Consider the following 27,398-nt stretch of genomic DNA (forward strand, 5'->3'; position numbering starts at 1 on the left):
TTTTAAGCTATTCAGAGGTGTTGTAACTGACCCAAATCTAATGGGTTGTGAATAAACACTAAACTAAGTACAGCTCCTAGAATTTAGTCAGAGATAACTAGAGAAGAATAGTTCAATTACCTAGCCACATATGCTTATATTACAGAGATATAGATATCAATTGAAAATAATTAAGTCATATACTTCCCCTCTCCCCCCAACTACTTGTCTTAGGGCCAAAACAATTAAGAACACAGTTTGTGTCAATGTAGAGTTAACTGCAGAACAGTGGAAAAAGAAGTATGAAAGAGAGAAAGAAAAAAATAAGACCCTCCGGAACACCATTCAGTGGCTTGAAAATGAACTCAACCGATGGCGTAATGGTAATTAATACCTTATGAATTTGTTGTTTAGAGTTTGTGGAATAGAGATTCAGAGCTATTTTATAAATTTGAGACTCTGATATAAATGAAAATAAAAACATATTAGGGATCATCAAATAAAAATGAATAAAATCTTTTACTTTAAATTCTGATTTTACCTGGAATTATAAATAGAGGCATAAAGGCCAGCTAGCTGACTATTGAAGTCTCAAGATGGCAAGATGTTTAGGATGAAATCAATTAAAAATACAAGATTAGATGACTGGCTTTAGAAGATAAAGGGGACAGTCAAAGATAATTCCAACTTTTCAGATCTCAGGGACTGAGCAGATTAAGTTGATAAGAGCTGCTGAAATTGAATAAAATTAAAATTAATTTTAGACAGGTGAGTTTTGTTAACCATTCTGTTGTCTTATTTTAGGAGAGACAGTGCCTATTGATGAACAGTTTGACAAAGAGAAAGCCAACTTGGAAGCTTTTGCAGTGGATAAGGATATTACTATTACCAATGATAAACCAGCAGCCACAATTGGAGTTACTGGAAGCTTTACTGATGCTGAAAGAAGAAAGTGTGAAGAAGAAATTGCTAAACTGTACAAACAACTCGATGACAAGGTAAGTATTATTTGTGTTCTATTTTGTTTTAGAACATTATTGACTTGTTTTTATTTTCTAATTTCAGTATTAATGGGTCCTCATGACCTATGTACATATTCCTAGGTTCCTGTTAACTTTTTCAAGATCATTGTATTAACAGAAAATATAAAATGACAATTTCTGTTTCTGTGCAGAAACAAATGTATAAGGCATACCTTTCTTCCCCTTCTCTTTAAGCTAAAAGAACTTGCAAAAGGAAATTTGACGTGGATCCTTGGAGAGTCTTAATGAAATGACCTTTTAGAATCAGCTGTCTATGGTGCTAATGATAAAAATGATGCAAGAGGTTAGACTGAGGGAATAGAATCAAATGGAAATACTATCTTCTTTGTACTTTGATGATATCAGTAGTATGAAAAATAGCACAATTATGAACCAAATAAAAAGGATGGGAAAAACAACAGTAAAGAGGCTAGAAAAAATTGTTCTGGTGTTGTCTTTGATTTTTTTCTTAGTAGGTGATATTTTTAATGTATTTTAAACAGGGATGGTAGGTAGGTTTGAAGTGGCTACATGGCATTATTTTCAGTAATAGCTTTAAACATGTTTATTTTAGCATGTATTTTGTGAATAACTTTCATAAACATAAGCCTTTTTTCTTATTGCATGATAAGGATGTTACAGTTACTGATAATTGAAAGACGCTCCATTTGTTTCAACATCTTTCTAAGATAAGAGGTTAGAATAAGCTATGTCGAATTTGGAGAAAACAACTTTGAAATACTGGGGAGTGGGTAGTAATCTTACAGTTTGTGTTAGGAAACAGAACCAGGTTGTGAGCTATTTTGTTAACTTGTAACTGAAAATTCTAGGATGAAGAAATTAATCAACAGAGCCAATTGGTAGAAAAACTGAAGACACAAATGCTGGATCAGGAAGAGGTAAATTGAATACTGCTTTCAGAAAAGCTGTACAGTATGTCATTGTCACTTAAAAGATGAAGGCATCTACAGAGCTCAGAACATACTCCAGTACATTAAAAAAATTTTTGAATACGTCCATGCTTCACCATGGATATCCTATGGGAGCAGTACATCATACAAACAGAAGCAAAGATTGACTTCTTCGGGCTTTTGGGGGTTGGGTTTTTTGGGTTTTTTAAGTTTGAGTTAAGTCTAACTGGAGGGAAGAGAATGATTTTCTTTTTTTGCATTTATTCTTTAGTATACATCTCCTGGGGTTTTCAACTCTGTCTTTTGCTTTCCTTGTACAGTGCTACTTTGTCTTATTCTCCCCCAAACATTCCTTATTGATCCTTGGACTGGAGTAACCTTAGGTTCCCCCTCCCTTTATGAAAAGTATTTCCACATGAAAATGATGAAGGAAGGAGTATAAAAAACACTTTAACACTGATATATGTCCAAAGGGATTGTTAAAGAAAAGACTTATTTCTGAATCACATTGGCTTTGTTTTTAGTAATTCATACTTTAGGGTATGACTTTTATCATAGAAATGAGAATGTCAGTGAATAAGATTATTTTTTACTCTACCATTTCTACCTTTCCCTTACCTGTTTCTCATTTCTGTGATCTTCACTTTCATCTTGTTTCTTTCAAGTTCCTTCTCTCTAGTTTGTCATTTTGGACCCTCATTTTACCTTACTTGGCAGTCAGTTCAGTTGAGTCGCTCACTCATGTCTGACTCTTTGCCACCTCATAAACCGCAGCATGCCAGGCCTCCCTGTCCATCACCAACTCCTGAAGTCTACCCAAAACCATGTCCATTGAGTCAGTGATGCCATCCAACCATCTCATCCTCTGTCGTCCCCTTTTCCTCCTGTCCTCAATCTTTCCCAGCATCAGGGTCTTTTCAAATGAGTCAGCTCTTTGCATCAGGTGGCCAAAGTATTGGAGTTTCAGCTTCAACATCAGCCCTTCCAGTGAACACCCAGGACTGATCTCCTTTAGGATGAACTGGTTGGATCTCCTTGCAGTCCAAGGGACTCACAAGAGTCTTCTTCAACACCACAGTTCAAAAGCATCAATTCTTTGGCGCTCAGCTTTCTTCACAGTCCAACTCTCATCCATACATGACCACTGGAAAAACCATAGCCTTGACTAGACGGACCTTTGTTGGCAAAGTAATGTCTCTGCTTTTGAATATGCTGTCTAGGTGGTCATAATTTTCCTTCCAAGGAGTAAGCGTCTTTTCATTTCATGGCTGCAGTCACCATCTGCAGTGATCTTGAAGCCCCCAAAAATAAAGTCTGACACTGTTTCCACTGTTTCCCCATCTATTTGCCATGAAGTGATGGGACTGGTTACCATGATCTTAGTTTTCTGAATGTTGAGCTTTAAGCCAGTTTTTTCACTCTCCTCTTTCACTTTCAGCAAGAGGCTCTTTAGTTCTTCATTTTCTGCCATAAGGGTGGTGTCATCTGCATATCTGAGGTTATTGATATTTCTCCTGACAATCTTGATTCCAGCTTGTGCTTCTTCCAGCCCAGCATTTCTCATGATGTACTCTGCATATAAGTTAAATAAGCAGGTGACAGTATACAGCCTTGACGTACTCCTTTTCCTATTTGGAACCAGTCTGTTGTTCCATGTCCAGTTCTAAATGTTGCTTCCTGACCTGCATACAGGTTTCTTAAGAGGCAGATCAGGTGGTCTGGTATTCCCATCTCTTTAAGTATTTTCCACAGTTTATTGTGATCCACACAGTCAAAGGCTTTGGCATAGTCATTAAAGCAGAAATAGATGTTTTTCTGGAACTCTCTTGCTTTTTGATGATCCAGTGGATGTTGGCAATTTGACCTCTAGTTCCTCTGCCTTTTCTAAAACCAGCTTGAACATCTGGAAGTTCATGGTTCACGTATTGCTGAAGCCTGGCTTGGAGAATTTTGAGCATTACTTTACTAGTATGTGAGATGAGTGTAGTTGTGTGGTACTTTGAGCATTCTTTGGCATTGCCTTTCTTTGGGATTGGAATGAAAACTGACCTTTTTCAGTCCTGTGGCCACTGCTGAGTTTTCCAAATTTGCTGACATACTGAGTGCGGCACTTTCACAGCATCATCTTTCAGGATTTGAAATAGCTCAACTGGAATTCCATAACCTCCACTAGCTTTGTTCGTAGTGTTGCTTCCTAAGGCCCACTTGACTTCACATTCCAGGATGTCTGGCTCTAGGTGAGTGTGAGTGATCACACCATTGTGATTATCTGGGTCATGAAGCTCTTTTTTGTACAGTTCTTCTGTGTATTATTGCCACCTCTTCTTAATATCTTCTGCTTCTATTAGGTCCATACCATTTCTGTCCTTTATCGAGCCCATCTTTGCATGAAATGTTCCCTTGGTATCTCTAATTTTCTTGAAGAGATCTCTAGTCTTTGCCATTCTATTGTTTCTTCTTATTTCTTTGCATTGATCACTGAGGAAGGCTTTCTTACCTCTCCTTGCTAGTCTTTGGAACTCTGCATTCAGATGGGAATATCTTTCCTTTTCACCTTTGCTTTTCATTTCTCTTCTTTTCACAGCTATTTGTAAGGCCTCCTCAGACAGCCATTTTGCTTTTTTTGCATTTCTTTTTCTTGGAGATGGTCTTGATTCCAGGCTCCTGTACAATGTCATGAACCTCCGTCCATAGTTCATCAGGCACTGTCTATCAGATCTAGTCCCTTAAATCTATTTCTCACTTCCACTGTATAATCTTAAGGGATTTGATTTAGGTCATACCTGGATGGTCTAGTGGTTTTCCCCCAATTTCTTCAGTTTAAGAATGGGGGATAATTGAAATGTGTTTCAATTTTCAACCTTCAAACCTTTGTTTGAGGTTCGTTCTGGGGATCAGAGCAAAGACTTATAACTTCAGTAAGAGGTGTCTGAAAAGTGAAAGTGAAAGTCACTCAGTTGTGTCCAACTCTTTGCGACCCCATAGACTATACAGTCCGTGGAATTCTTGAGGCCTGAATACTGGGGTGGGTAGCCTTTCCCTTCTCCAGGGGATCTTCCTAACCCAGGGATCGAGCCCAAGTCTCCTGAATTGCAGGCGGATTCTTTACCAGGTGAGCTACAAGGAAAGCCCAGGAGATGTCTACCGTCAGTCAAATTAATCCTGGTTGAATCATCATATTTGTTTCAACTCTACTAGCATTGTTTCTCCAAGGGGCACTGGTATCATTTGCATAATTCTTCATTTATATTGTTCTGTCCATTTTACAGGACAGTTGGCATCCCTGGCTCCCACTTGTAAGTGGCATTAGCACTCTGCCCCATTAGAAAACTACAAATTCCAGATGCCCCTACTTCAAAGCAACTGACCCACATGTCTCAGTATCCTCCTAAGAGTCTCTTGGCTTCTTCCAATTTAGGTTTTATTTGCTGATACCATGTTTTCCTCAGACATAGCTCAGATGCCACGCTCCTTTGCCCAAAGAAAACTTAAACTTTTAAAGCATCTACTGATTTCTTTGTTTTTTTTTGTGCACAGTTAGGATCCTTGTGTGTCTTTTTCTTTCTGTTAGTGTGCACCTAACAATAATTTTCCTATTCTGGCCGCCGCCTCCATGAATTCCCATCCAGAAATATCCCCTTTGCTTATACTACCAAGCACTTTGTCATGTCCTGTCTCCATTATGGCTCTAGCATTTCATTTTGTATTGCATTCGTTTGTGTATCTGTCTTCCACTAGATTTTTTCCATCTCCCCAGTGTTGAGCACAGAATGTGCACACAGTAGGTATTCAGTAAATCTGTTGAATGAATAAATGTTACCATGTATAGTAATGTCCACATTTCATCCGCTTTTTGGTTAGCAAGTAATAAAAGGTTTTTTTGTTTTTTTTTTTTTTAAACTTGTATATGTTTTAAAAATCAGTTACTCAGTGTTCTTTGGATAAAATAGATATTTTTATTCCTTCCTACAGCTACTGGCATCTACCAGAAGAGATCAAGATAATATGCAGACTGAACTGAATCGCCTTCAGGCAGAAAATGATGCCTCTAAGGAAGAAGTAAAGGAAGTTTTACAAGCCTTGGAAGAACTTGCTGTCAACTATGATCAGAAGTCTCAAGAAGTTGAAGACAAAACTAAGGAATATGAATTACTTAGTGATGAGCTGAATCAGAAATCGGTAGGATACAGTTTTTTTTCTTAATTGGTAAATTATTCTTAATTGGAAAGTTACCTGAGTAAATTATTTCTGTAAAAGCTTAAGACTGGTAACATCGATTCTTGAAGAACTCAAGTGTCAACTTTATTTCCTCCCATATATGAAGCTTTAAGGTGGAGGAAGAGGGTTATTTTTTTAGTTTCTAAAGGTCTATTAATATGTAATTAAAGTGGTATTTTAATTGGCTACATATTGGCTACTCCAGATATTATTCTACTGTTAAAAGAAAAAAAAGTTGACTACTAGTTGCCCAGTAAAGTCATTAGCCAACTGTTCAAACTATGATTTTTAAAACGTGCACAAAAAGCAAACTAGCAGGATATATGACTTCACGTAACTTACATTTTGTTCACTGTTAAATTTCCAATACCTGGACCAGTGTCTTCTAGGACAGTGTAATAGCTTTATCATGGTTCCCCAGGAAATGAAGGTTTTTGTTTTCATCACTGTAAGGCAAGAGTCCCTGCCCTCTGGCAGTGATGCCAGAAATAGTATACAACTGTGACTGCTTCTGCGATATTTTGAGCATCACCATGGATGAGCTCTCATTTTCTTAAAGTTTTGTTGTTAATGCTGGCTTCTTGTTTAGAAATCATATTTAAAGTTGGACATAGGGTCAGTGCTCACCAGTTGTTTCCCGTCACATCAAGTGTTTAAAGAAAAGCAGTCAGTGCTACGAAATGACATTTTTGAAAGCCTTTCTGCTCCTGGAGAAGTTCCTTTTCCCTTTTTGATCTCCCAAGTTACATTTAGCTTGAAGTTATAATTAATACCATGGAAATCAAAATACCTTTATAACTCTTAACTGAGTTGCATTACTAGCAAACCTAATTTCTGTTTGAACAAATGATAGGAGTTTCCTAAAACTCTGTAAACTGTAAGTTGGTCCTTAACCACTGACTTCAGCCTTTATGACTGTTCTGTTTGTGTCCCAGTTTCTATATGAGCACTGTATTGGTAAGGAATTAGAAACCCCTAAAGTGGTCTGCATCTTTTTATATACTTAAGAGTATTGCTGTTCAGTTGTTAGAAATATTGTCTGGTAATTTGGACTTGGTAGTATATTGTAGATCACACTGAGTGAACTCACAATCTGCTGGTTTTCAGACACTTTTTCAGACACTTAAGGAAATGACCAGAAGAAATGAGCAGCTGAAACAATGGTATCTTTACTAAAAGATACTGATTAAAAGTCAACAACTTGCATTAAAAATACAGTATATGATCTGTGACACAACTAACAGTTTTAAAGCAGGCAGGTTCAGTTGAATTTTCAAAATTGTGGTGACTTTGTTGCTGGTAAGCCAGCTATTATTTTAAATTTATAATTATAGTAACTCATATAGTAATGCTAGTTTATTGTCTCCTGGATAATTGCATGTATCATAGTACAAAAGTAGTAGTAATTATCAGGTGAATTCTTCTCGGAAACTAAATACTATATAAAAAGCAGATAAAACTTAATCAGCCATCTAGAAGACTTATCAGTTCCATACTAACATATATTTTCCCAGACTGTTTCCAAAGGTAATAAATGAAAATAAAATCTAGTTAATTTGAAAGTTTTCCATTTCTAGGTAGAAAACATCCAATCTCAAAAATTAGTGAAGTAATACAAACTGTCTGCTCTTGATGGAGCTACAATATGGCTACTTTACATGGTCCTCTTAGGCCTAAAATACATTTTAAATTTGAGCTGAGAGCTAGCCCAGAACTCAGTAGAGAATTCAGGAAAATGAAAGCGGAAAATAATGGTTTTGTGAGTACTGAATGAAAGTGAAAATGAAGTCGCTCAGTCGTGTCCAACTCTTTGCAACCCCATGGACTGCTGCCTACCAGGCTCCTCCGTCCATGGGATTCTCCAGGCAAGAATACTGGAGTGGGGTGCCATTTCCTTCTCCAGGGGATCTTCCCTACCCAGGGATCGAACCCAGGTCTCCCGCATTGCAGGCAGACGCTTTAACCTCTGAGCCACCAGGGAAGGTGACTGAATGAAAATACCTGTCAATATTTGAGTTGATCTTTCATTTAATAGATTTCACTGTACCTTTTGTGTTTTGTTCTATTAGGCAAGTTTAGCAAGTATAGATGCTGAGCTTCAGAAACTTAAGGAAATGACCAACCACCAGAAAAAAAGAGCGGCAGAGATGATGGCATCTTTACTAAAAGACCTGGCAGAAATTGGAATTGCTGTGGGAAACAATGACGTAAAGGTAATTGTAACTACCTGAGAGTAAGCATGATTATCTGTATAGAGCTCACGCTTTCATTTTTCACAAAGCTCTTTTCATGCCTGTCATCTCCTCCAAGACCCATCTGTAGTAGAGGGTATTAGCTTCATTTTAAATAGATGAGGAAGAGGGAGAGGATAAAGGGTCCTCAAGGAGACATGCTCAGTCAGTAGCATTTATCTGGACTACATGTTTAGTTTTCTTCTCTATGTAAAGAATTTTGCACTTAGAAATTATTGTTAATAAATTACTCCACAGAAAGTGTGTAATTGAAACAATAGCTCCAGGAGTAAACTGTAAGTAAATTAGCTTCTGATTGCTGTAAGTGTTTAAAAAGATAAAAGGTGAGCACTGCTAATTAATTCTCTATATTTGGAAATTTTTTAAACATACAGTAGTAAACAGGACAATACTGTGAACCTCAGAGTTAATCAGTTATCAAAATTTTGTTACATTTTTTTCTTTTCTAATAATCTTTTTCAGGGTGCGGATACTTAGTTATATTAGCACTAGTGTGTAGTTAAAAAAAAATTGCAACCTGGTAGATTTTAAAACTTAGATCAAAAATACAAGCTAGACTCTTAACTGAAAAAACATGCACATAACATGAAAGGTTTGTATGTTGCAGTAGATATTTGTATGGACTTCCTTTTTTTTAAATTAAAGTCTAATTATAGTGACAAGGAGAGCAAATTTATACTTGAGTTTGTAGTGAAAGCCGGCTAAGCAGCCCTGTTTAAGAGTTGGAAATGAAATAAAAGCTTTCACTGTGGAGCACACTTTCCTTCTGTTGTTATTCCAAACTATTGTTTGTTGATGGAGGCTAGGATTCATTCTCATAATTGTGTCGTTTCTTAATGCTGGCTCACCTGATCAGAACAGAAATGCGTTGTTAAACATTGAATGATGTGACTTGCTCTTTCTTCACTGTCAGTCTGAACATCCTGCCCTGTCCTGTTTGTGGTGAAGTATGTGAGATTGATTACGTTCTGTTGGAATCTTCCAGTATAAAAAAAGTAGATTTCCTTCATATTCTGAACACTGCAAACATGTTCAAATTTTTCTTTGTAAATTTGTGCCTTGTTTTTAGAAAAATCCATCCATTTCATTGAAGAAGAAAATGACAACCCACTCCAGTATTCTTGCCTAGAGAATGCCATGGACAGAGGAGTCTGTCAGGCTACAGTCCATGGCGTCACAAAGAGTCGGACATGACTGAGCAGCTAACGCTTTTCACTTTTTTCATCCATTTCATGTTCAAATAATTTAGTAAGTGAAAAAGTGGTAAAGGTAGAGAAAATAAAGAGTAAAACTGGCTTATGTCTTATGGCAGAGCCAGTGATAACCAGACATCTAAACCACTTTTGTCACTAAACCATTGCAGTATTTTGAAAACAAGTCAGACTTGCAGATAGGTTCTTTTAAAAGAAAAAATGGATCCTCAATTTTCTTGTGTTTTGCATGTAATTCTTTTCCTGTTAAACATCATCAGTAAGTGCTGCTTGAGTTCTCCTTGTTTTGCATTATGTTTCACTCTTTGTGTTATACAAGTCTCTGGATTTTGATGAATGCATAATATAGATTCACCATTGCAGTATCAGAATCATTTCATGGTCCTAACAAGTTGCTTGTGCTTTATCTGCTCATCCCTCTCCCTTGAATCACTAGCAAACATTGATCTTTTTAACTGTCTCTAGTTGTGCCATTTCCAGAATGTCATATAAGTAGAATCATACAGTATTAGCTGTTTCAGACTGGCTTCTTTTACTTCAGTTCAGTCGCTCAGTCGTGTCCAGCTCTTTGCGACCCCATGAATTGCAGCACGCCAGGTCTCCATGTCCATCACCAACTCCTGGAGTTCACTTAAACTCAGGTCCATCAAGTTGGTGATGCCATCCAGCCATCTCATCCTCTGTCATCCCCTTCTCCTCCTGCCCCCAATCCCTCCCAGCATCAGTGTTTTCCAGTGAGTCAACTCTTCACATGAGGTGGCCAAAGTACTGGAGTTTCAGCTTTAGCATCATTCCTTCCAAAGAACACCCAGGACCGATCTCCTTTAGAATGGACTGGTTGGATCTCCTTGCAGTCCAAGGGACTCGCAAGAGTCTTCTCCAACACCACAATTCAAACACATCAATTCTTCGGCACTCAGCTTTCTTCACAGTCCAACTCTCACATCTATACATGACCACTGGAAAAACCATAGCCTTGGTTAGATGGACCTTTGTTGGCAAAGTAATGTCTCTGCTTTTGAATATGCTATCTAGGTTGGTCATAACTTTCCTTCCTTCCAAGGAGTAAGCGTCTTTTAACTTCATGGCTGCAGTCACCATCTGCAGTGATTTTGGAGCCCTAAAAAATAAAGTCTGACACTGTTTCCACTGTTCCCCCATCTATTTCCCATGAAGTGATGGGACCAGATGCCATGATCTTCGTTTTCTGTATGTTGAGCTTTAAGCCAGCTTTTTCACTCTCCTCTTTCACTTTCATCAAGAGGCTTTTGAGTTCCTCTTCACTTTGTGCCATAAGGGTGGTATCAATTGCATATCTGAGGTTATTGATATTTCTCCTGGCAATCTTGATTCCAGCTTGTGCTTCTTCCAGTCCAGCGTTTCTCATAATGTACTCTGCATATAAGTTAAATAAGCAGGGTGACCATATACAGCCTTGACATACTCCTTTTCCTATTTGGAACCAGTCTGTTGCTCCATGTCCATTTCTAACTGTTGCTTCCTGACCTGCATGTAGATTTCTCAAGAGGCAGGTCAGGTGGTCTGGTATTCCCATCTCTTTCAGAATTTTCCACAGTTTATTGTGACCCACATTTAAGGTTTTTCCATGTCATCTTTTAGCTTGATAGCTCATTTCATTTTTGTATGTAAAAGAAAGTGAAAGTGTTAGTTGCTCAGTCATCTCTGACTCTTTCCGATCCCATGGACTGTAGCCTGCCAGGCTCTGTCCACGGAATTCTCCAGACAAGAATACTGGGGTGCATTGTCATTCCCTTCTCCCGGGGATCTTCCAGACCCAGGGATTGAACCTGGTGTCCTGCATTGCAGGCAGATTCTTTACCATTTGAGCCACCAGGGAAGCGCTTTTGTATGTAGGTAGGTACCTGTTGAAGGCCACTTTGGTTACCTCCAGTTTAAAGCTGCTGTAAACAGACATTCGTGTGCAGGTTTTTCTGAGTACATAAGTTTTTGATTCGATGGGTTAAAATAACTAAGAGCATGATTGCTAGATCATAGGTTAAGACTATATTAACTTAGTAAGAAACTCCCAAACTGTGTTCGAAATTGGCTTATAGCATTTTTTGCTCCCACCAGCAATAAAATGAAAGTTCTATTAATTCACATCCTCACCAGTATTTGATGTCATCATTTTTTTGGTTTGAGCCTTTTTAATAGATATGTGACATCATCACACAGTTTTGGTGTTTTTGTTTTTAATTGAAGGATAATTGTTTTACAGTATTGTGTTGGTGTCTGCTATGCATAAACATGAATCAGTCATAGCACACTGTTGTTTAATTTGCGTTTTGGACTCTTTATTTTCTTACCTTGAATTTTAAGAGTTCTGTTTGTGTGTTTTGAATAATAGTCCTTCATTAGGTTTGTGTTTTGCAGATATTTCTCCCAGTCTGGCTATCTTTTTAATGAAGTCTAGCTTGCCATTCTTTTTCTTCATGGATTGTGGTTTTGGTGTTACACTTTAAAACCTCATCTCCAAACCCACAGTCACCTAGATTTTCTCATTTGTTATCTTCTAGAAGTTTTTTGATTTTGAATTTACATTTAGGTATATGATCCATTGGGAGTTCATTTTTTTCTATGAGGTATTTACATGTGGATGACTAGTTTTTCCAGCAGTTTAATAAAAAGACTGTCCATTTTCCATTGAATTCCCTTTGTCCTCCATCAGAGATTATTTGACTCTATTTGTGTATGCTATTCCTATGCTTTCGATTGTTTTCTAATAACCTATTTGTTCTTTTGTCAGTACCATGTCATCTTAATAACTGGAGGTTTAGTAAGTCTTGAAGTTGGGTAGTGTTAGTCCTTCAACTTTGTTGTTCCTCAGTATTATGTTGGCTGTTCCTTTTAAGTGATAATATGAATGACATCAGAAAGAGAGGTTTTTAGTTTCAGATTCCCTTGTTCCCTTGTTTCCTTGTTTTGCTAATATATTGGAAAGTGATTGACTTTTGTGTAAGTTGATCTTGTATCCTGTAATGTTGCTATAATGGCTTTAAACAGTCATGTCATCTGCACACAAAGACAAGTTTACTTCTTTCTTCTCAAGCTCCTTATTTTTAATTTGAAGTATAGTTGATTTACAATATTGTGTTAATTTCTCCTGTAAACCAGGGTGATTGATTTATACATAGATACACATTCTTTTTCATACACCTTTCCATTATGATTTAGCACAGAATATTTAAGATATATCCCTGTGCTGTACAGTAGGACCTTGTTGTTTATCCAGTCTATATATACTAGTTTGCATCTGCTAATCCCAACCTCCCCCTCTCTCCTTCCTCCCTCCTCCCCATACCCGCCCCAACCCCTCACCTACTCCCCACTGCCCCTTGGCAAATACTAGGTGATGCCCATAAGTGGGACTGACTGCTGGATCATATGGTAATTCTATTTTTAGTTAATTTGAGAACCTCCCCTAGTGTTCTCCCATATGCGTGCAGCAGTTTAACATTCATCACCAGCGTAGCATAGGAGGTTCCCTTTCTCACACCGCACCTCCAGCATTTGTTCTTTTGTTAAGACTTTAATGTAGGGCCGGTTTCTGACCAAATGTTCAGGTGTTACCCCTGCATTGTATTTTTGATTTGCATTTCTCTAATAATTAGTAGTATTAAGCATCTTTTCATGTGCCTTTTGGCCATCTGTATTTCCTCTTTGGAGAAATGTCTGTTTAAGTCTTCTGCCTCTTATGGGGGGTGAGGTGTTTTGTTGTTGAGTTGTATGAGCTGTTTGTATATTTTGGAAATTAAGCCCTTGATGGTCTCATCATTTGCAAATATTTTCTGCCATTCTGTAGGTTGTCTTTTGTTTTGATTATGGTTTCCTTTTCTTTGCAAAAGCTTGTAAGTTTGATTAGGTCCCATTTGTTTGCTTTTGCTTTCTGCTGCCTTGGGATACTGAACTTAGGAAAACATTGCTATGATTTGTCAGAGAATATTTTGCCTATTATCTCTTCTAGTTTTATGGTGTCATGTCTAATGTTTAAGTCTTTAAGCCCTTTTGAGTTTATTTTGTGCATGGCGTGAAGGAGTGTCTTAACTTCATTGATTAATCTGGCTGTCCAACTTTCTCAACACCATTTGCTAAAAGACTTTTTCCCATTGTATGTTCTTGTCATCTTTGTCAGAGGTTAATTGTCCATAGGTGTGGATTTATTTCTGGGTTCTCTGTGCCAGTATCATGCTTTTTTGCTGACTGTAGCTTTGTAGTATTATCTGAAGTCTGGGAGGGTTATACCTCCTGCTTTTTCCTTAGGATTGCTTTGGCAATTCTAGATCTTATGGTTTCATATAAATTTTAGGATTATTTAGTTCTGTGATGAATGTCATGGGTAATTTGATAGTAATCCCATTAAATCTATAGCTTGCTCTGGGTAATATGGCCATTTTAACAATATTAATTCTTCCAGTTCAAGAACATGGAATATCTTTCCATTTCTTTGAATAAACATCAGTTTCCTTTATTAATGTTTTGTAGTTTTCAGCATGTAAGTCTTTTGCCTACATGGTTCAGGTTTATTCCTGTTTTATATGTTTATTGATATGATTTTAAAGGATACTGGGGTTTTTTACATTGCCTTTCTGATATTTTATTATTAATGTAAAGAAATGCAATCAGTTTCTATGTGTTAATTTGTATCCTGCTACCTTGCTGAATTCATTTTATTTATCAATTCTAGTTTTGTGTGGATTCTTTAGGGTTTTCTATATATAGTATATTATCTACATATGATAATTTTACCTGTTTCAGTTTGGATATCTTTTATTTCTTTTTCTTGTCTGATTGATGTGGTTAGAACTTCCAGTACTACATTGAATAGAATTGGTGAGGGTAGGCATCCTTGTCTTATTCCAGATGTTAGTGGGAGGGTCAAGCTGTTTTTTTGTGTTTTATTTTTATGTTTTTGGGTTTGGGGAATTTCTTTGGTCATACTGTGTGGCTTATGGGATCTTAGTTCCCCAACCAGGGATTGAACCCGGGCTCCAGCAGTGAAAGTAAGTCCTAACCACTCAACCACTGGGGAATTTACCTGAGCTCCTTATTTTTTGACACTGAATATTGTACTGGAATTTTGTAATGAAACTCATTAAAGTTACTAAGGAATGTGCACTGACCACAGTTCCTCCTTAGTGAACTTAAAAATCATTCTTTTCCAGCCACCTAAACATCATTATTTGTTAAGTTTTGAACTGGACTTACACATAAACAGTAAATTTACTGAGCGCCTTTGAGGAGGAAATCCACAAATTGAAAGAGGCAGAGTTTATTAGTTTTGTTTGTTTATATGTTATATTTTTTTCCCTGTAGGCATGTGTTAACATTAAGTTTAGAAGGTAAGGAAGGCAAAAATGAAGCTCTCCTTTACTTACCCTTTAGTAAAAACAATATTTAATAAAAGTTCCAAACTTCCTACAAATGTTGAATAATATTAAAAGTATTTAATTTTGTTTAAGATTTTAGAACCTAATTGGGTAAACACACACACAAAAAACCTTTTTTTATCTTTCATTTCTGTTTGTCCTTTTCTCACAGCAGCCTGAGGGAACTGGCATGATAGATGAAGAATTCACTGTTGCAAGGCTCTACATTAGCAAAATGAAGTCAGAAGTAAAAACCATGGTAAAACGCTGCAAACAGTTAGAAAGCACACAAACTGAGAGCAACAAGAAAATGGAAGAAAATGAAAAGGAGTTAGCAGCATGCCAGCTTCGTATCTCTCAAGTATGTGTTACAGAACAGACCTTCCTCATTTTTTTGAACAGCCACATAATAAATTTTATTTATTGTTAAAGTTGTAAGAAAAATGACCTTTTGTAGGTTATTTTGAGTAACAACATTAAGCAGTTAATTCAGCTACTTTTTCCTACTCTAGCTGCAGTGTGATAACATGAATGATTTAACTGGGTTATATTTGGTGACATGTATATGTTAAGTAAAGGAATTTACTAGAAAGCTGTGACTGATGACTATTGAATCTGGAATAATTCTAGCATAAGCAAAACTGCAGGGCCAGTTATATGGCTTTGGCAACTAAATGGATGAGACCATTCAGCAGGATAGGAATTGGAGGAGAAAGGCAGAGGTTAATGTTAGTTGGAGATAACAGTAAGAATATTACTTCATAAATCAGCCTTTAAAGTGCCTTGTTTTGTAAGTGTTAGAAATTGCACAGATGACCATTTCATTGATTAAATTCTTCATCTTTATAAAAACTTGCCCCTGAACATTTTGGTCTTAAGTATCTTGTTCTGTAAGTTTATTTTATGTTTAATATAGTGATAAATCTTGCTTACTCTCAAATATTCTGAACAACTGAGTGTGTATGAGAGGTTTGCCTCCATTCATTGGCTCCACTTCATAACAGTTTATTTTCCTCAAAAGCATGAAGCCAAAATCAAATCATTGACTGAGTATCTTCAAAATGTGGAGCAAAAGAAAAGACAGCTGGAGGAGTCTGTTGATTCCCTCACTGAAGAGCTAGTCCAGCTTCGAGCACAAGGTACTCTCTTCCAGTTATTCGTGAGTGATACCTATGTTATAAACTGTTACTGACTCCAGTATGATTGTAGTAAACATATTGACACTGATGGAGAATACACTAGTAGGAATACAGACCAATTGGAATAGTAAATATTACATTTTAGTGTGGCTTTGAAATTGTTTTTGAATATGGAAGTGACCAATCTAGGAATTTCTAAGTTGTGTGTGTGTGTGCGCACGCACGTGTGCATGTGCCATGTGCACCTGTCCTGACACAGGGGACTTAGAAAGCTGTCTTGTTTCCCTACATACACTAGCCCATCTATTCCAGAATTTGGCCAAAAAAATAAAGGAAACCATAATATCAATACAAAGAATATAACTATGGTCACTAATCAGTATGTACTGAGTAAAATTTACTATGTAGCATTTGGGTAATTTAAAGTCAAGTACTGTTAAGGAAAGTTGTTTAGTCAGTCAATCATGTCTGACTCTTCTGTGACTATAGCTTGCCAGGCTCCTCTGTCCATGGGATTTTCCAGGCAAGAATACTGGAGTGGGTTGCCATTTCCTTCTCCAAGGGATCTTGCCCACCCAGGGATCGAACCCACGTCTCCTGTGTTGACAGGAGGATTCTTTACCACTGAGCCACTAGAGAAAGCCCATTAAGGAACCTAGCCTCATAAAACCCATTTGCCCCTTGGTTTGTATCAAGAACTCTCTTCTGTTTTCTCTTCCCACCCAAACAGAGAAAGTGCATGAAATGGAAAAGGAGCACTTGAATAAGGTTCAGACGGCAAATGAAGTTAAGGTAAGTTTGATGTAACATTGGACTCTAATGGCTTTAATTCATCATTATTAATCATGATTAATCTGACTTAAAATCCTCTTCCCCCAATTATTTTAGCAAGCTGTTGAACAGCAGATCCAAAGCCATAGAGAAACTCATCAAAAACAAATTAGTAGTTTGAGAGATGAAGTCGAGGCAAAAGAAAAACTTATTACTGATCTTCAAGAGTAAGTGTGTTTTCCTTTCTTCTGAGGTAGTAGAAACTAACTTGGAAAGACTTGCCTGTTTAGACAGGAGGACATAAAAGGTCACTGGTGGGTAATATATCCTTATTTCTAATGTTTCTAACCTGCATTTTTCTTTGAAACAATTTTTGACTTGAAAATAAAGAATCTTCATTTGTGAGAACTTCTAGTTCCAGTGGAAGTTTTTGAAAATTTTTCTTAGGTCTTTTGATGTAGATATTCAGTAAAAAAAATATTGCTCAACTTTAACCGTTATTTCAGATACACATCACTGTCTTCTCCAGATCCTTTCCTTAACGTTTTAAAAAAATAATTATTTATTTTAGCCTGCATTGGCTCTTGTTTGGGGCATGCAGGCCTCTCTAATTGTGGTACATGGCTCTAGGGAGTCTGGGCTCTGTCGTTTGTAGCACTCAGGGTCTCTAGTTGAGGCATGAGAGCTCAGTTGCCCCATAGCATATGGGATCTTAGTTCCCCAACCAAGGATTGAACCCAAGTTCCTGCATTGCAAGGTGGATTCTTAACCACTGGACCACCAGGGAATTCCTAAGAAAAACTATGAAAACTGTGTGTTTTAAAAATGTTTCTTTTAATAGAAGTGGTTGTCTTAGTTTTTCTAGAACATATTTTTCTTACTTCCACAGCCATACACATATAGCATAGAATTGATAGAAATTTGAGGTCTTTGACCAAATCATGATTTGAGTAGGAGGCAGAGGAGAGTAACAAAAAATGATGACAAAGCTTGGGACATGGAACTTTTTGTTAATGGATTTAGGGAAAGAATTCAGGAGAATGAAACATAAGAAATCAAGATACAGTTTTAAACCAAACTGAAAAATACCATATGGCTGAATGTGGCCAGATCCTCTTTCTGCCTCTGTGGACGGCAGCCTAAAGAGGAGGCCTGGTGTATGTGAATGGTGAGACTACAGAATTTAAGACTTTGAAAATTTTTAATTACAGCATTCAGAAAATGATTTTGATCTTGTGAGGTGTTTTTTATTTTGTCAGCCAAAACCAGAAAATGATGTTAGAGCAAGAACGCCTGAGAGTAGAACATGAAAAGTTGAAAGCTACAGATCAGGAAAAGAGCAGAAAACTACATGAACTTACGTGAGTAGATGTTTTGATTCAAGTTTAAAAATAAAAAACTAAGTTAGAGAATTGCAGGCATTGCTCTCAGTTATATTCAGTGGATAAATGTTTCACTTTGTGTAGGCGAAGGGGTGTTTTTCTTAAACTCTCTGAGTTGGTTTGATTTATACCTAAAAACATGCAATACATTCTAGTACTTTAGTGAAAGCAAGGTCTTATATTTCGCTGATAATTAAGATTCAGATTAATTACTTCAAGATCCATCATAAAAATAAACCTAAAGCGTGACATTTAGAAGTTTAGATTTCAGGATCTGCCACAAAATCTGTTTTTGTCAGATTTGATCTTGCATAAAAACACATTCTTTTTTGTCTTCAGTAATTTATAACCTGTAATTTTCCTTAAGTCAGAGTTGTTTCTGATATGCTATATGATAATACATACTCTAAAATTTAGAAAGAACCACTCCTTATTCCTTATGCCGCATATTCTTTCATCTCTCCCATTGCTATGACAGTTCTTTCCTGATAACCTATAGATTTTAGAAGATTATAAGGCATATGGAAATTTCTTTGAAAGGCTAAACATTGGTAAATTTTTTCAAAATAAGATCTTTTTCGTATATGAATTTAAGCATTGATCCTGTCAGATAAAAATATTTGATTGAATACTTGTGCTAAATAAAACTAGACTTTATGGACTCAAAAGCGCATATTTACTGTATTTGTATATTCTCCTACTGTTCAGGGTTATGCAAGATAGACGAGAACAAGCAAGACAAGACTTGAAAGGTTTGGAAGAGACAGTGGTAAGAAAAACTTGGAAATAAATAGGATTGGGGAATATTAATGGATTCGTCCCCTGGTTTTAGTAAATTTGAAGACCAGCTTCTAAAAATACTGCTTTCTTAATTCAAGGCAAAGGAACTTCAGACTTTACACAACCTGCGGAAGCTCTTTGTTCAGGACCTGGCCACCAGGGTTAAAAAGGTAATAACATAATACCAGGGTGGATATTTATGTAGTAGTGCTTGTTGTTTTTATTGTTCATCGCTAAGTCATGTCTGACTCTTTGCAACACCATGGACTGCAGCACACCTTAAAGCTCCTCTGACCTCCTCTGTCTCCCGGAGTTTGCTCACAGTCATGTCCGTTGAGCCAGTGATGCTATCTAACCATCACGTCCTCTGCCACCCCCTCCCTTCTCCTTTCTCCTTACAGTAGTGCTTTCTGTGTCTGATTGTATTCACAAGTGAAATAACTTTACATTGTCGTAACAGCTTTGGTAGTAAACTTAGACCTTTTATTTGATCCAGTAATACTTTTTCATAGCATTGATTGATCTTTTTCTAGAGTGCTGAGATTGATTCAGATGACACTGGAGGCAGTGCTGCTCAGAAGCAGAAAATCTCCTTTCTTGAAAATAATCTGGAACAACTCACCAAAGTCCACAAACAGGTAATAAAGAGTCTATTCCAATGTCACTGCAATAAAAACTGAGAAGTAACAAGCATTTGAATCTTAAGAGTCCTAAGGATTTTCATACCTTGAGCCATTCTGTTACTGTGTCATGCAATTATATAAATAAACCACTAGCAATTTTTACATTAGTTACTATTTTTAATGGCCTTTTATCAAGAAGCCAGTGAAAAGATGGGTTGTTATTTTCTTTGTAGGGCTTCAGGTCTGTCAGTGTCCTTAATTTATTCATGGTCATTTTTAAATCTCTGGGAGACAAGTCTTTAAGTTAAAATACCGTTGTTGTTGTTTTTTGGGGGGAGGGGGGTCTTCATACATTTAATACCTCAGAGTGTGAAATATATAAAATAACAAGGTAGTTCTTTTTTTTTTTTTTTGTAAAGTAGGGACTTCCCTGGCACTCCAGTGGTTAGGACTCTACGTTTCCATTATGGGAGTCCAGATTCTATACCTGGTCAGGGAACCTAAGATCCCGCAAGCTATGCAGTGTGGCCAAAAAAAAGAGGAATACTTACTGTGGGGTTTGTTTGTTTTGTTTACTTTTTTCTTTTATTAAGGCTTGATAACATGATTCAGTTACTTAGTTTTTAAGCTCCTTGGCATACTTGTATGTCTTTGTTACTGTAAACCTGGTGTTTGCACTAGAGTGAGATTCAGGAAATTTTAGCCTTTCTTTCAGCACTTATTAAGGACTTGTTAAGTTTATGTTTACTTGTGGATCTCACTGTATCTAAAAGGATTTTCATGTCCACCAGATGAGTCTCTTGATGAAGAGACCTAATGCTATGTTATAACGTATTGTCATGGGGGAAAGAACAGTCTCACCAGCCCCTCAATATTGAATGAAATTATATTTGGGGGGAGACATGTGAGCATATTTATAGATACATGTATTATCTGCATGTTGCTGCCTAAATTAAACTAGCTGTGGGAAAACCTTAACATAAAATGTAGTGTTTTTTTTTTTTTCCCAAGAAAGTTACAAAATGTTTATATTTTTTCAAATAATCAGTAAAGCCAGAATCCTTGTTTTCTGTGTCTACCTTTAGCTGGTGCGTGATAATGCAGATCTTCGCTGTGAGCTCCCTAAGCTGGAAAAGCGACTCAGAGCTACAGCTGAGAGGGTGAAAGCTTTGGAGTCTGCGCTGAAAGAAGCCAAAGAAAATGCATCTCGAGATCGCAAACGCTATCAGCAGGAAGTAGATCGTATAAAGGAAGCAGTCAGATCAAAGAATATGGCCAGAAGAGGACATTCTGCACAGATTGGTTAGTAGGACACAATAAAACCATGAAGCTTTGCTTTGGTTTAAATATTTTTATTTACTGGAGAATGTAGTCTGATTTGTCATATGGTATTTGTTACATTTTCTAGTTTACCAGAGGGTGGCACTGTTGGGAGTGACGAGCGTTGAGGCATAGCCACCTTAGCAGGGGAAGGAGCTAAGTCAGAACTAGATGAGCAAGACTGGTCAGGTTTAGAGAAACTAAGAAGAGCACGTTATTAAAGCAAGAAGAGACTTGAAAGAAAATGTCATCCAGTATCTTGTGCTTTACTTGTAAAGCAGTGATACAGGAATAAGGTTTTTAAAAAGTTATTAAATTTAACCTTTCAACAAGATTTTTAAGGATTGTATAGGTCCTTGACAAAAGGATGTAACTGAAAAGAAAAAGAGAGATAGAAGGGTTTGCTGAGAAACAAAAAGCCAAAGAAAAAACCTTTGGGAATGTGTTGTAAATAAAGAGAAGAGACTAAAGTAAGCATTTGTTTTTCATACTAGCTAAACCTATTCGTCCCGGGCAACATCCAGCAGCTTCTCCAACTCATCCAAGTGCGATTCGTGGAGGAGGTGCATTTGTTCAGAACAGCCAGCCGGTGGCTGTGCGAGGTGGAGGAGGCAAGCAGGTGTAAGCTCCCCACGACACCCGCGGGTTTGTAAGCTCTCTCTGGCTTTTGAATCACAGCTGTCCTTGGGAGGTGTTCAGCAACTGGTGGTTAAATACTTTTTTGGATTCTAACATTAGTAGCATGTTTTCTTTTTATATATGGGATTCTGAAAGTAACTTACCATGGTTTCCTTTAGAGTTTTTTCATAATTCAGATCAGAGTATCTGCATATTCAAATTTGTGTTCTTAATGTTGTTAACCTAATACTGGGTCATTTTTTTAAAGCTCTTACTTAACTGTTGTGTTATCTAGTGTAAATACCATGGTTTTGTGGCTATTTTACTGGATATTTAATTATGTTAATTTTTTCATACTTGAAATTTTCCAGTGTTGAAATTTTCATGTATGAAATTTGAAGTAATGAAACATCTTTTTATACCTCCTTACTTTCAGATTATTTCCAGAAGATTCCCATAAGTGGAATCACAAGAAAGTGAACATTTGTAAGAATCTTGACACATACTAACTAACACACTGCTATTCCCAATGACTGGGCTAAATTGTATCCTCGCCAAGGACACTGTCTATTTTGCTGCATCTTTGCCAGTATTAATAGTTTTTAAATGTCCAGTTTAATAGGCTGGAATAAGCATCTCATTGATTTAGGAATGAATTAGAATTTTTCATATATTTATTGGCCCATTTATATACTTTTTTTTTTCTGTGTCCTGTGCCATTTTACTATTGTGAGTGGTTTTTCTGACTGATTTATGAGTTCTTGTTTCTTTGTAAATAAAAGTAATAGCTGCACCCTGTCAAAGGATAGACAGTTATCACAAAGCAAGAAAATAAATATCATCTGGAAATAGCACCCAATATATATATCCTTCTGGAACTTTCTTTAAATATTATAACTTTTAAATTAGGAAGGTTAAAATGTACATAACTGTAACACACTACCAGTATACTGTGCTGTTCTGAATATGCTATCTGATAGCCTGCTTTTTTAACTTGCCAGTATATTGTGAACATTTTCTTAATACAACATGGCTAATTATAGCTGCCTATTATTTTATCAGATTTAATTCTTAGCAAGTCCCAAGTGTGTAGGTGGTTTGGAAACTAAGGAAACTAAAAAATACAGTATAATTATGAGATAGTTAACTGGTTTGTTTCTGACAAACACTAAAGTTGTTTTATTTTAATCTTCCTGGTTTTTATGTTGTCATTTTTGCATAACATTGGCTTGCAATTTGAGTAGAATATTAAGCAGCATTCTGGAGAATTCACATTTCCATAAATTTAATACAATTTTTTGTCCACATACTAGAGGTTTCAAAAGAGAGTGACACAGTGAAAGAGTTAATGGATATTGGAGTCCACCTAAGTTTGAATTCTGATTTTTTTACTTTTATGAACTTTAACAAGTTACTTTTTTAACAGTTGATTTCTTTTTTGTTTTCACTCCTTTTTAAAAATTCTTAGGCATAAAAGTAAATTATGAAGTTTATGACCCATTTAATGTATCTCTGAAATAGAACATTTTTCTATATACCTCAACATTATCACAATTGACAAAATATTTTTAATATTATATCAATCCATATTTGGAATTTTCTGATTACTTACTGATTTTTAAGTCTTTTACAGCTGGTTTGTCTAAACCAGGGAATAATCCAGAACCGATGTTTACATTAGGTTATTTGCCTTAAGTCTCGAATCTAGAATAACATCCCACCCTCTTTTTTTTTTTTTTTTTATGACATTGACTTACTAAATAGAAAAGGCCAATCTTCTGGAGCGTAGGCCACCTCTGGTGTGTTTGGTTGTTTCTGGATGCAGCTGCTGTGTTCCTCTGTTCCCTGTTTATTAAAAGCATTTATTGAATTCTTGTGCACATTTTTACAGGATTACATTGTAGGTGTTATGTGTTTAATATTGTGTCACATCAGCAGACATTACAGTGGTTTTCCTGCCCCTGTTTTTTCCCCTTTGGATTAATGACTTGTTGAGCCTCTTTATTAATAAAATGAAAGTCATTCTTGAGAATTATACAAGTTAAGGCATCACTACCTAGTACAGAGCAGATGCTGAGGAGGTGCAAGCTGCCTTTTCTGAAATAGAAGGTGGGCAAAAGAATTTTCAAAGGGTAAATAGAAATCAGGTAAAAGTTTATCTGTTTTGGATATTGTTCTCACATTAAAATTCACGTGTGAACTTTGAACTCCTGTCTCATTTGCAGAGAGCATAGTCCATGACCTTTGTTAAGTAAAGTAGGTTTTAGCAGCAGATTGCTGATCCAGTGTAATGAAAGCACTTGAGGGAGTTGGCTAACCTAGGTAACACAGGTTTTCAAGACTTGAAGTTACTATAAAAGTATGATTACGTACAGGTTTGTTTCATTGCTGGTCCAAAGTATAATGGTTATTATTTTTTAAAGTCTTGCAGTGATCAATCTTAAGCCCAGATTGAGGAGTATATGATAACTACTTTGTAGAGATTTTTTAATTATTAAGAAAAGCATTTCAAAACACTGCATTTATTCTGGGGAGAGATGGCAATGTATGAATGATAGTGATACTCGTAGTACCCAGTTTTATGTGGCTGGTTGGTTCTTCTAGCTGCATGATGCTTTGGACACGTTGAGGTTTTCTAATAAACACAGAGGTAAATAGGCAGTGGATTATAAGGATGCCTCCAGGTAACTCCTACTGGGATTGTTTACTTTTATTTTATTTTACTTTGGGCCAGACCTCACGGCTTTGGGGATTTTTAGTTCCCTGACCAGGAATTGAACTCTGGGCCATAGCAGTGAAAGTGCCCAGTCCTAACACTGGACCACAGGGGAAGTCTCTGGGATTGTTTATTTCTTTGTTCCTTTCCGTAGCACATGTACTTCATGCTTATTGGTACACCTCACCCCTTTTTGTTTTTCACAGCTACCATGTATGTAACATTGCTAGTTAATTAGTGGTCCTTGACTTAATGTCACTGACACTGTCTACTGGCTGGCATTTTATTGACCATCTTTTTCTTAAAAAAAAAACAAAACAAAACTCTGTAAGTTATATATCAGCTTACTCATAGGTCTTGAGGTAAGTAAAAGCAAATGCAGGGTTGACTTCCTTTCAATATTGTACTGTCCCTAGACAGCTCTGCTTAGGAGACAAAAGGAAGAGAAATCAAATCATTCATTGTTGCGATGAGTTTTGGGAGAAGTGGTCAAAGCTGTTGGCTAACTGTTTTTAAACTAATTGGTATATTTCATTTCATTCTTTTCAAACACAGGTTTTGTATAAATAATATTTTCTCTGTTTTTTTCCATCTTCAGGTGTTAAAAGTAATTGAAGTATGAAGAGGACATAATTCAATGACTGTAGCCTGTATCCCTTGGGAACTCTAGAATTATAACGTTTTTTAGTGTATAAATTGTACCTGGCCTGTACAGCTGTTTCCTATCCACTCTTCTTGTAAACTCTGCTGCTTCCCAACACAACTAGAGTGCAATTTTGGCGTCTTAGGAGGGAAAAACGACAGTTTATAACTGTGGCCCTATTTATTACACAGTTTGTCTTTCATGTCTTAAATTTAGTCTTCACTGTGCCAAGCTAACTGTATCATATAGGACTGTGCTTTTTGTACTTTTTCGTGTTTATTTTTTAATCTCAGTTTAAGTTACCTAGCTGCTACTGCTTGTTTTTCTTTTCTTATAAAATAATACCTTATTTTAGGGGAAATGGAACTTTTAGATTAAATGTCTTAAATTTTACCACTTACAACACTACATGCCCACAAATTATATCAGGTCAGTACTGTACTTAAAAATCCTTTGAAATGATTTCAGAGTTAAAATTACATGCATCATCTCTTGAAGTTTGCTTCTGAAAACTACTCTTTGAGCACTGAAACCTTTAACTGAAAACTGCCTAACTAGACACTTGAGACTGGGCAAGGCTACTTAATTATCTTGTGAAATGCCTATTGCTGAATTATCTTGAATAGAAATCTTTCACACTATCAAAAGCAAATCTTTTGCTTTTGTTTAAGAAAAACAGTTTGGAAAAGAAATTCATTTCTCTTCTTCCCAATGCTGTATACACATAGCTTGGTGGAATGGAAACACCTTGCTTTGTGAGCCTGTTTAGTTAATATAAGAATTGGATGGATAATAATCTGTCAACTTTATATAATGAAATGAACTAAGATATGGATATTATAGGATTAAACATAATTTCATATTGTTAGTACTGTATTGGTTGATCTAAATTTATAGCATTTGGAAATTGAGAAAACATGTGGAAGGACAGGACAAATAAATGGCGAATTTATAAATAATAGGTAAATTTTGGTCTGAAAATCCCTGAGGTGTCTTTAACCTGCTACACTAAATCATACACTATAACATACTTCTTATTTAGTCTAGGAGTAGTAAATTATTTGCAAGTCACTAATAATCCTCAAATTATTTTGTTGGCGGTAGCTGGTAGTTTTGTAATTACGTGTATCTGTTTTTGCCACTTCTTCCTCAGATGATTAAACTAAGTCAACAGTTTATTTTAGAAACTATAAAAATAATAGGGAAAGAGATTTCAATATTTGCTTCACCACTTGGGAGTGGGTAACTGCAACTGTGTTAGCAGAAATTTGCAAAGACTGGGAATGTAAAGTTACTCAGAGGAGAAAGCTGGAAAGTTCTGTGTTAGGATCTGGGTGGCAGAATTAACTTTTTGAAAAAGTTTTATATACAGATATTTGTATTAAATTTGGAGCCATAGTCAGAAGACTCAGATCATAATTGGCTTATTTTTCTATTTCCTTAACTATTGTAATTTCCACTTTTATAATAATTTTGATTTAAAAGATAAATTTATTTATTTTTTTAACAGTCAGAAATCCTCGCTGTTCTGATCTGCAGCAACCTTTAAAATGATTGTATTGTTTTTAGGCTTGATCAAAAGAAACACTCCAAAAACTGAGATGAAAACTTGCAGAGTGGCAAGATTGAAGCAATGCAGTTAACTAAAAACAGTGCTACTGCCTGTTGGTGACGATAGTTTTCTAAATGAAGAAATGTTTGGCTGCATTCACACAGACATTTGTATTTTGTTTGCAAATGAAAGCTTGCTTCTTTGGGCAATATTCTTAAATGAAGCAGAAATTTTTTTCTCTCTTTTGTCTGAATATAGGAGTTTCTTCTTGTAAGATGTATCACAGGTATTGGTGCTGTGTAACAAACAATGAATTGTAACTAGTGTGTGGTTCAGAATACACAATGTTAGGGTTTTTAAAATATCAATGGTTTTTTTCTATTTATAATTTCAGACTTTCACAAAATGTACAGAGAATTTCATAAATTTGTTTTAATTGAACTGCTTTTGCTATGGTAGGTCATTAAACACAGCATTTACTCTTATAAGTGAAAATTTCTGATCATCTGGAACATTGATACTTACTTCAATTTACAGTGTCTTTTTTTTTTTTGACTGAATAAATTAATGTTCCTCTGAATGGCATTGATAAATGGTTCAGAAAAGAAACTCAGTGAAATGAAAGTAATATTTATTCATGGTGATCAGTTAAATTATTTGCCTAATTTAAGAAAACTACTGTGCATAACTCTCAATTTGGCAGGAGATGATAGAGGAGTCTGAGTCTGCCTGTGGAATACGTTGGTTTCTTTTCAGTGCTTGAAGATACATGCAGAGATAATTGGTTTGGGAAGACGCCATATAATTTTAAGTTAACCTGCATGCTGTAAATGTCTTTTATGTTTAAATAAAGAAAAAATTTTTTGAAATGCAA

The 27,398-nt window shown here is 36.2% G+C and overlaps 1 protein-coding gene across 2 annotated transcripts in view; it reads left to right on the plus strand.

Moving 5' to 3' along the window:
• Window positions 1–27,398, plus strand: part of KIF5B (kinesin family member 5B) — a 47,960-nt gene extending 20,562 nt beyond the window's left edge. Inside the window, exons 11-26 of one of the 2 annotated variants that reach the window (XM_005214188.5) lie at window positions 214–362; window positions 784–977; window positions 1,832–1,900; window positions 5,885–6,091; window positions 8,200–8,343; window positions 15,156–15,341; window positions 16,002–16,119; window positions 16,850–16,911; window positions 17,008–17,117; window positions 18,150–18,251; window positions 18,981–19,041; window positions 19,151–19,222; window positions 19,586–19,690; window positions 20,761–20,977; window positions 21,490–21,640; window positions 24,928–27,398. In XM_005214188.5, the coding sequence (XP_005214245.1) occupies window positions 214–362; window positions 784–977; window positions 1,832–1,900; window positions 5,885–6,091; window positions 8,200–8,343; window positions 15,156–15,341; window positions 16,002–16,119; window positions 16,850–16,911; window positions 17,008–17,117; window positions 18,150–18,251; window positions 18,981–19,041; window positions 19,151–19,222; window positions 19,586–19,690; window positions 20,761–20,977; window positions 21,490–21,620 (1,927 nt within the window). In that variant the 3' untranslated portion in view covers window positions 21,621–21,640; window positions 24,928–27,398. Of the gene's footprint in view, window positions 1–213; window positions 363–783; window positions 978–1,831; window positions 1,901–5,884; window positions 6,092–8,199; window positions 8,344–15,152; window positions 15,342–16,001; window positions 16,120–16,849; window positions 16,912–17,007; window positions 17,118–18,149; window positions 18,252–18,980; window positions 19,042–19,150; window positions 19,223–19,585; window positions 19,691–20,760; window positions 20,978–21,489; window positions 21,641–24,927 lie in introns of both variants that reach the window. The other variant, NM_001192365.3, reaches the window with a different exon arrangement.

This window comes from Bos taurus, chromosome 13, assembly GCF_002263795.3.
Source record: "Bos taurus isolate L1 Dominette 01449 registration number 42190680 breed Hereford chromosome 13, ARS-UCD2.0, whole genome shotgun sequence".
Classification (NCBI taxonomy): domain Eukaryota; kingdom Metazoa; phylum Chordata; class Mammalia; order Artiodactyla; family Bovidae; genus Bos; species Bos taurus.